Genomic DNA, 10,091 nt, shown 5'->3' with positions numbered 1-10,091 from the left:
ATTGCTTCTGCTTTACAGCTCCCCTGCCCTTCCCCTTTCTGCTTCAGTCTCAACTTTCCCCCTTTGATAAGAAGCGGTTAACACACATTTGGTCAGATAACACTGTTTCAGGAACCCTGCCATTTCACAGTCTCTTTGCTTTAAACTTGTATCATGATCATGGAGTGGCCATTTCATTCTTTGGACTGAAAAACTGAAATAATTAACCCTACTCCAGCTGTGATCTCATTTGTGGTACGGGTAGGAAGACAGGCTCTTGTAAGATACTGCTGGTTATTATTAGCATTAGGATATTGTAATAAAGCAATAACTCTCCACCTTTCTGTGCTGTCTGCAAGTGTGTCGCGAAGGTAACATGGTCCGAGCAACAGCATACTTTGCACTCCAGTCACCTCTGTGAAATATAGGACCTGAGGCATGCGGGTGGGTATCGAGCAAAACACCACACTCGCGGCAGGGACTGAGCATTGCTGGTACGGCCTGTTTATTCAGGATTGTTTATTTTTGCCTGAGCCTTTGGAAAACAAAGGAAAAAAACATTTAAGTCGCTGAAATATTGAACTCTATGTGAAGCAACATATTGTGTGTCCATTTTGGATATCATTTAAACTTTTTATAAATGACACTTCATGAATGTGCCATTTTAGTGTGTCCGTGTTCAGATGAAGCAAAGGAGGGATTCTGCTGATGACTCCCAGTGGGAGCTGTGGTGGCACTGGAGGAGCTGGCCAGGGGACCACATTTCACTGCCTGCTGTGGATTTTCACTGTTGCCTGTCACCCTTCCAGGGCTTTGCTTCTCTTTACTCCCACTCGCAGCTTTTTTTGGTTTTATTTTGCATTATGCAACTTAAGAGCTTGTTTTTGACCTCTTCTTCAGGGTGGGGAGAGGAGGGCAGGAGGATGGCAGTCTGAAGGCATGGCCTGCCGGCTGAGATGGGGTGGATCGCAGCAGGGCCAGCCACAACGAAAGTGGGTCTGGTCGGAGCTGCGTTGTTGTGTTACCCACAATAATGAACTGAACAGACGCATGGGGGAGCACAGCCGGGCAGCAGCAACTAACTGCTCTAACGCTTAAGTAAGCGAGCAATGCCTGTAGTCTGTGCACTGGCAGCAAGAAGAAGCTGTTACTCTAAGACAGCTTCCTCTAAACTATGCTGGATGAACCCCCCCCTCCCCCCCCCGGCTGCAGGTCACTTCTGTAACACTTGTCTACTTTAAACCCTATTTCTCGAAGGTGTGATGGTTGGGTGCTGTACTAACTGCTCTGCACAGATGAGGTTGTTCATTTAGTGCAATCCATAGCTCACTTGAAAGGAGTGAAGACAAGAAAGAAATTCGTTCCGACAATAAATTGGCAGAGCAGCAAATAGGAGCTGCTGGAGAGTCCCTCCCAAACATTGCAACAAGGCATAGCATGGAAAGAGTACGTTGCACAGACAGCGTTGGGTTTGAGGCAGGTTTCTGCATGCAAGTCAAACTTGGGGATTCAATAGCACTTGGCAGAAATTAAAATACCATTTTATTTTCCTCTTTTGAGCTGTTTAGTTTCTTTTCCATCCCATTATCAAATTTCTTTGCTAAATGCAGAGGATTTTTCTCTTTTTCTCCTATTCTTTCCTTTATGATGTAGACAAGAAACACAATTTCTCATACCCAACTCTCCTAAAGTCCTTTACCATGAGTACAGGTATAATTCCTTTCTTTAAAGATAGGGATATCACCATTATAAAGGCTATCCTCAGGGATACTCATGTTGGGCAGATGTGCATATCAACACGAGCTATTAAGCTATGACCAACTTGTGTCTTTTTTACATACTGATGCATGCAGCTTCATCCTGGCTTCTGAAAGCAGTATGCAGGAAATACCTGCATCCTGCAAATGCCATCGCTGTTGCAGCTGCACTCCTGAAAAATACACTCCAAACTCCCAGTAGTAGTAGTGAGTTTGGTTTGACTCAGTATTTCCATTTGCTGCCAGTTTAGCAAAATTGCGGCGATGTTTAAGCCACTTCTAAACATTACCGTTATTTTTACCTGAGTAACCAAATCAGCAATTGCTTCCTTGGTATTTTATTGTTGGTACTGTAACTGTGGTTGCTTTGAGTCTTGGCCACTGGCCATGTTCCCAATGCCCTTGGTGTTGGATGGGGGAAGAGAGGAGGAAGAGGTTGATATGCTTATCTGGACCCCTAAATTTAGCTTGGCAGCTTTTGAAACATGCAGATTCCAAACTGCAAATAGAGAGCCAGGACTTTCTAAAGACATTCAGCTCGTGCCCTTGAAGTGTATCAGCGTGTAAGGAAGGGCTTTTGCATTTTAGGTAGTGTTCAGCTCTGTCTTCTTATGAAGGCCTGGACACAGGCCCCAGGCGGAAATAAGATCTTTGAAGAGGTGCTGAAGGATGGATAGAGGCAAATATGCATGAGGTCTCATGCCAGATGCCATTTTCCTGAGGATGTAATGCACTAGGGAATTTTCAGTTTTACAGGTTAGAGTAAACTGAATTCAGAGAAGTCATGAAAGAAACAGAATAATAGAAATCAAACTCTCATAACATCCAGTGATGTAACTCACACCTTGGGCTATGTGTGGCTTTAATACTTTGACCTAACCCAGTCTTAAATGTTCTATATGTTTCCATGCTTTAGTTTGCCTGAGAAGTCCTTGCTAGTACTGATTGTACATCTACCTATTTATTCCACCTGATTGTTCGCTGGTATATCCCAATACTCAAAATTTCTCTTTGCAATTCACACGTCGACTTTTGGAATGGATTTGCCATGCTCCGTTGCCTCTGTGTGCAGACACAGTCTACTAATTGCATGTGGATGCGTTTGTGTAATTTGCACTGGCCAGGACTGTCTGCAATTCTGTCTGGTGTCAATGTTGAAATGCAGGTGTGAGGAGGGCTCCGAAGATAGGACTGGGATAGGCAGGCCAGTTTGGAAATTCTTGCCATGGTTTAAGGAGAAGGAGGTTTGCTAAAGCCTTTTAATCTACCACATTGGCTGAGTCCTGTCATTCATTGTAGTTAACGTGATGTTAAATGAATACACATTGAGTTTGTCATTGTATGATTTAAATAAGACTTTATGTGGTCATTTTGGTAAAATCGGGCATTAACACCTGTCTAATTTGCCACTCTGCAGAAAGCTACTCTTATCTAAAATCAAATGCAAACTGTTGTGGATATGGTAACGTGTCAGCTTGAGCTCTCAGGTTGACCTTTGAGCTTACAGTACATCAGGAGGCAGAAGAGCGTGTCCTGGGAGGAATGATTTTACCAAGTCGACTCCAGAACTGCCGGCACAGTTACGGTTATTTAGTTGTCTAATCCAGTTAGCTGTTCTTAGGAGCTCTTTTGATTGTTCTACAAACCTCTTTGCTTTAAGCTTATAAACCCTGTGACCGGATAACTGTTGAAAGGAGGTGCAGACAGCAGGGCACCAGTACGATGGGAGAAACATCTTTACACGGTGTAAAGATAAAAATGAGGCCCACGCTTAGAAGGGGATGAGGCCATCCCCAATGGACTCACCTGGAGCTCCTGAATCTGCACTGCTGGATTTCCCAGCTGTGACAGTCAAGAACAGCTGTACCTCTTCATTTTTTTAAGTTTTCCCTTTCTCATAAGGCAGATTAAGAGACCTGTAACTTGTAAAGAAGGGCTAATATTGGGAACTAAGGTACGACTGACAGAGTTTGCAGCTGCCTTGGACAAAGATGTGATTTTCATCTGAGTTAAATCCATTTATCATCTGTTTAGCTCTGCTTGCCACAGTAGTGATGCGTCTGAATTATGGTAATGTGAGAGAACTGAAACCTGGGCAGTGTTTTCATGTCTTCTTATAATCATAGATATCTAAGTCCCTGGTTTATCTGTGCAAGAAGAGTACCATGAGGAATAACAGATTAGCCTTCCCTGTACCTGAGGCCATGCTACAAACATGTAAAATAGTTAAAGTTGGAATTGCAGGGAACTGTTCAGCTGATTGTTTTCTTCAGGCCTGAATGTTCCTTCTATGTTTGCCAATGAAACTTCCACTGATATCAATGAGGTGTTGAATTGTTCCAGCCTTGCAAAAGAGATCAAAATGCTTGGTTGCAGCCTAAATGAAGTATTTCTCAAAAGCCGTCTTTAATTGGACTCTGTTCTTTTTCCTGTAAAGAAAGGGTATTTTACACTTAATTCAAAACTTCAAGAGTTTTTGTGCAGACTCAGTAGGATTCCTCCTCCACAATGTGCTGCTATTTTTTGACAAAAATAATTGTCAACACAATGAATTACGTGGTTATGTATTTTGAAATGTAAGGGCGCACTTCAGATGGTTTCTTAGATTCTGAGATTCTGGTCTTAAATTTATGCAGCTCTAGAAGGAGCGATGTATTTGACACTCGTTGATACCAGGCAGTGCTTTTTCATTTTCCATCATCTCCTGCTGTGTGTAACACTTGTTTTGCTTTTAGCTATATATGGGCATATTGCTGGTACGTCTCACTTACAGTGTGAGATACGTAGTGTGCCCCCAGCCTCCGGCCTGCTGGCCCTGCCTTTGGGGAGGGATAAAGAGGGATATTTTTCCTTCAGCAGCAAGTGGTGGAGACTGTTTCTCTTCCCTCTGTTTTGTAGTGTGGTCAGGACCTTTCAGCTACAGTCACCCAGAGGGCTTGTTTAACCAACTTAAATAATATAGTAAGAATCTGTTGTGTTCAGGACTAAGCCCATGAATCATTTTAACATTGGGAAAGTCTGGTAACAAGCTGGGCACTGTTATGGGATGCACCTCAGGACTGGATCTTCTGGGCTGTTTTTGCCCCGCTCCTGGCTTACTGGGCCATTTCATCTGTCTGTACTTTCCACCTAAGAGATTCCCAGGACACTGGGACCTAATGATATTCTTCACTGTCTGTGGCTGTTTTGTGAAGGATTCCAGTAATGGTAATTTTTTTTTTTCTTTTTTCCTAGCTGTGCAGCAGCCGTAGCCTCTTGGAAGAGGTCTGGAGGTCAAGGCACCTTTGTAAATAGCTCTGGGTACCTGCTGGCACAGAGGGGACACGTATCTGACTGCAGGTGCAGCCCCCCACCTCCAAATTAGGGTACATATATGTCAGTCACCAGTGCGAGATATGCTGCTCCCCCCCCCCAATTTGGCCCATTTTGGTTTCAGATGGGAGCAGCTTCTGAAGTTAACTCTAAAACCGCCAGTGCCAGAATAGCCCCACTAAGTGTTGTTCTGTCCCCGGAGGCTGAGTTACAGCCCTCAACTGTTTCACTAGGTCAAACCAGCTACTCGCTGAGAGGAGCCAAAGGTTTCTGCAGAGAGTTGCGAGTGAATCCTATCTGCAAATCTGTAAGAGGAGAAGAGTTTGAAATGAATTCAGCTAGTGAGTGCTGGTACCATATAAAATATTTATTGATTTTGCAAAATGTTTTAAAATGCATCTGTAATAAAAATAAGAAAGCATGCTGTGCATCTTGCACATTTTTATACCAACAAAAGGTATTTTTTCCTACTGCTGCACAGCAGCAAATATAACCATTCACTTCTTTCAAGTCTCAAACTTGCAGTCTCCTCATTTGGCCAATCCTTTGCTCTTCTTTCTGGAACCACCACCTCCAGATACACCAGGACAGCAGAGTCTCTTTACTTGGTTGATCAGCAGATACCTCTCCAGATGTAGGTCTTTTAGGAGGCATGCTGTCTGGTCACCAGGCTCCTTTGCATCATCGCTGGTTTCTTGCTGTTTTCCAAGATCAAATTCTCCCGTTTCTGTTTCATTTGCTCTTGTGTTGAGGCAGCTTTCTTCTCCTCCTCCTCCTCTAACCTCTCTTCAGAGGTAAAAGGACTGCACACTGTCTCCACCAGACCAATAACCACACCAAGGAAAGCCAGCACGCTGCCCAGCATATACAGCTTGACCATTTTCCTATTGGGCTTCTGGCTGAGCATTTCTTTGGCAAAGGGGATCAGCTCATGCATGGTTTCCATTTTTTGCAGCGGATTTGGAAGATGTTGATCCTACAAAACAAGAGAGAGGGAGAGGTACATCGGTTATAATCCAGCTGCTTTTTCTCATAGCATTCAGAGAGCTGCACTCAGCCCAGGCTATTTGCGCCACACCCCCAGCCCTGCTTTAAGTGGGGAATTTAGTTTTTGCCGAAAGCTTGCTCTAGCAAAATGCATTTGCCTCAGCTATCTGGCATGGAGGAGAGGGGCGCAGGCTACTGCGGTGCTCCCTCCGCCCAGGGGACCGGGGCTGCGGAGCGTGGGGACGGTAGCAGACGGGGGGTCGGTCTGCTGGGGCCTCCATTGCATCCCACTGCATCCCCCCCGCTGCATCCCAGCGCATCCCACCCGCCGCTTGCACCCCCTTACCCAGCGCCGGGCGGCTGCTGCGGGCGGGGGCGGTGAGCGCTGCGGGGCGGCGCGGCGCGGCGCGGCTCGGCTCGGCTCGGCTCGGCTCGGCTCGGCTCGGCTCGGCTCGGCTCGGCTCGGCTCGGCTCGGCTCGGCTCGGCAGCTGCTGCCCAGGGGCGGCAGCCGCCGCCTTATATCGCCGGCGGGGCGGGCGGTGCCTGCGGCGGGCGGGCGGGGGCCGGGCATGCCCCGAGCACGCCGCGAGCACGGGCCGCCCCCCCCAGCGCCTTTGGCTCGCTCATCATCACTCCGCTAGCCAAAAAATAAAAATAAAATTGGGATTATGACAGTGCAATAAATAATGCAGTCCCCCCCCCCCCCAAAAAAAAAACTGTTAACCCTTCCTCCCCTAAAATCAACCCCAAGGCTCTTTTGGTGGAGTTGCAGTGCAGCTGCTGCTGCTTCTGTAAGAAATAGAGGTGTTTTAATACGTTAGTGGGAACTTTATTGAGCTACTTCGGAACTTTAGTTGTGAGAGAGGGAGAAGACAGGAATCTGTATCTCAGCTTGTGAAACATCGTGGTATTTGGATCTAGGACTTGACTTTATGCTTGTGTAATTTGATGGATTCAGCAAAAGAGATGTTTTGGTCTTTCTGTCCTTTCTTGCAGAAAAGAAAGAAGTAGTAAAAAAGGCATCAGTGAAGCATAGCAAAGATCTTACTCAATGCATGATGCGAAGACTTTTGTTAAGGGTTTCTGTAGATGGCTCATAGCAAAGGGAACATTAGCTAAATTACATGCAGTACATGATAGCAACTCAGTTTGTCGGAGATAAGAGATTAACTGGAAATTCCTAAATTAGTGAAAGCTGTAGAGTACCTGCTAAGACTCTATTTTCATTTTTCCTATAGTTGATGCTGAAACCCTGTGACACCTTGTTGTAAGTGTAATCCCCTTGTGATTTGTGTAAACTAAAGAACCATGTATTTCCTTTTGGGGGAAAAAAAGAGCATAGCTCTGCAACACTTCTTCCCTGGCTTGCTTCCAAAGAATATTTCATCAGTAACACAGCAGATTACATCATCTGCTTCCACTAACGCCAGGCTATTAACTATATCAGCGTACATATACTGCTTTGTCTGGAAGAGCTGTATACATTTCGGGCAGTTGCTGACCTTAACGCAGTTGCTAAAGTCGTGAGAATTTGCTGGGATTTACAGCTTCTGATTTCACAGCACAGATTATGGAGTCTGGGCAGACTTGTCATCCATATGGCAGGGATAATGGGATTCCATATAGGAATGACAACCTTTTGTGTGAACTGGGGCAGTAGCAGTGCTTTCAAGGAGCAGTTGATAAATGTGGAAAGTGGTTAAGCTCAGAGAGGGCCTTCACGAAAGGTGCTGTGAGCGAGGCTGGTGGATCTTGAGGGCTGAGTCTCCTTGAGGGGTGCCATCTTTTTGCAAGCTGTGCGGGGCTCGGGCCGAGGGGTGAGCCGGCAGCTACTCTGGCAAATGGGAGCCGATGGGAGGACTTGTCCCCAAAGCAGAGGGGAAAAGGCCAGCCAGTGCTGGCTCTCTGTAGTTCCTGCCCAGGAAAAACCGCTCTGTGAAAGGAGTAATTTCTGTGATGTCTCCACTTCCCGTTCCTGCAGCGTAATGGGTCGCTGGTGACGCAGTCGGGATGTCCGTCCGTGCAGGCCTTGCATTGGGTTTAGCGTAACTGAAGGGTGAGGCTTGGTTTCGTTTCTGAGTGTGGGAGAAGAAGCAAGAACAGAGCTTTGAAAAATTGAGGAATTCTTGAAACTTGTATTATCCAAGTCATACTTTTCTTTTCTTGTAGGATTTAAACATCTTCCCTTCTGAAAAGCTGGTCTAAGAAGTGATATGGCCAGAATTATGCCCTAAAATCATTGAACTGGCTCACGATTAAAACCAGCCTAAAGTCTTGCTTGTGCTGGGATCACAATCCTAAGCTTTTGTTCATATCCTGAAGGTGAGAAACTTGCTGTTAAACTCCCTTTTTCCTCTCCGCGTACCTGGGCTCCAGGAGTTAAAGGCCTTGAGGAAACACCCTAAATGCTTCAAGACTTGGTAACCATGTGAAAATTGGCAGTGTTGTTGTGGCAAACAAAAGGTCTGCCTCGCCTATGAATGTGTTGTTTAAATTTGTTTTTTATTCCTTGTTGGGCTCTTCACTGGGCATGTGAGAGTGGGTGAGTCACAGCGGGCTCCTCACATCCCGCACGTAGAAGGAGGCTGGAGCTTCCCGGCTGCAGCCTGCTCCTCCCTTCCCCACTGCGGGGGTGGCAGCACGTTGTGAACAGCGAGGGGAGAGTGCTTAAGAAAACGCTGCCAATGAAAACCTCTTTTTTTTTTTTGCAAGTTTTGAATGCACTTAGGAAACTGTATTGCAAGACTGGCCGTAGAAGTTGCTAAAGACTTGTCTATCCCACTTCAGTGTCTGTCTTTTTTAAAAATAAAAAATCCTTATCTTTTCTGCCAACTTGGCAGCAAAGGTTGCCGCCAATTCTTATATTCAAGTTACTTTTTTTGCCCTCTGCAGTGCTTTGAAAAATGATCATTGCAGAAAAGATAGCTGGAGGAGACAGCAATTAGCCAAAGTTCAAGGTCGCTGTAACTCTAACCAGGGATAGCTGCCGGCTGGCGTGCCGAGGCTGCTGGCTCGTCACTGGGTAACGCAGGCTCTCTCCTCGGAGGAGGAGGATAGTGGGGATGGCATAAGCTGTTAGGCCCTGCACAAACACAGCACGGCACCGTGTCTGAGCACTAGGTAATCCCAGAAACAAAGGTCAGTGTGAAGTGTTTGAATCTCATGACACTTTGCCTAAAAAATTTTGAAGCTGTATTTCTTTTGCCTCCTGAACCCTTTATGTGAAAGCGTCTTTCTCCAGCTGAGGGCTACAAATTGTACCTCATTTTTTAGGTACGGATGGAGATGTCCATGTAATCACAAAACACTGAGAGCTGGAGCTTCAAGGAGAACATAGGGCTCAAAATAATATTGAGGGTTAACCAGACAGACCTGATAATCGTCTGTGGCAAATGCCTCCTATGGCATCACTCAGAAATTGTGTTGATTTAATTAAATAGTTTTTAATTCAATTTTGTTTTAAACTGAAGTAACAAAGTCTGTGCAAGCTCATTGTGTGGACATTTAAGTTGGATTAAGAGTGGATAAAAGGATTAATGATTAACATTAAATTGACTAATTTTAGGTGCTCCTAATCTTATTTAAGGGAGTCTGCAAAATGAGGTTGTCAGTTTAATTGCAACTTTGATTAAACCAGGCTTTATAGCTGGGAAAATTGCACGAGTTTAACATCATCTGAAAGAAGAGCTCTGCCTGAATTTGCAAAGCAGTGTAAGCACCTCAGGTTTAACCTAAATATTGGCAGCCAGTGGGACGGCTGAGACGTGTGACCACTGACAGTGGCTCGGGGAGATGATGCTTGTCAGCCCAGCTCTGCCGGCAAATTTTGCACTGAGCTCGGTCCGTGCCTGGTGCGGCTGCGCTCATGTGCGCAATGCTGGAGCTGGGAGCTGAAGTAAAAGCTGCTTTGAAATGACCGTAGCAGGGTGTGTGCAGGGAGGTACAACAAAGGCAGAGCTGTGCCGCGAGCGAGGATAACTTTGCTAATGCTCGCAGGGAACGGACGCCCCCAGTTAAAGCACCGCAGTTCCTGCATGTGGATGGGGCAGGAGAGG

The 10,091-nt window shown here is 45.8% G+C and overlaps 1 protein-coding gene across 1 annotated transcript; it reads right to left on the bottom strand.

Moving 5' to 3' along the window:
- Window positions 1-5,691: 5,691 nt before the first annotated feature.
- Window positions 5,692-5,985, bottom strand: G0S2 (G0/G1 switch 2). Its single transcript, XM_067310444.1, has one exon. It carries the CDS (start codon window positions 5,983-5,985, stop codon window positions 5,692-5,694), a length of 294 nt encoding a protein of 97 aa, XP_067166545.1.
- Window positions 5,986-10,091: the final 4,106 nt, after the last annotated feature.

Source organism: Apteryx mantelli, chromosome 25 (assembly GCF_036417845.1).
Source record: "Apteryx mantelli isolate bAptMan1 chromosome 25, bAptMan1.hap1, whole genome shotgun sequence".
Lineage (NCBI taxonomy): Eukaryota > Metazoa > Chordata > Aves > Apterygiformes > Apterygidae > Apteryx > Apteryx mantelli.
This window is presented reverse-complemented; position numbering and strand designations above follow the sequence as displayed.

Bases quoted from the DNA above. Each gene is read 5' to 3' on its own strand.
- G0S2 (XM_067310444.1), bottom strand. From the start codon at position 5,985: ATGCATGAGCTGATCCCCTTTGCCAAAGAAATGCTCAGCCAGAAGCCC.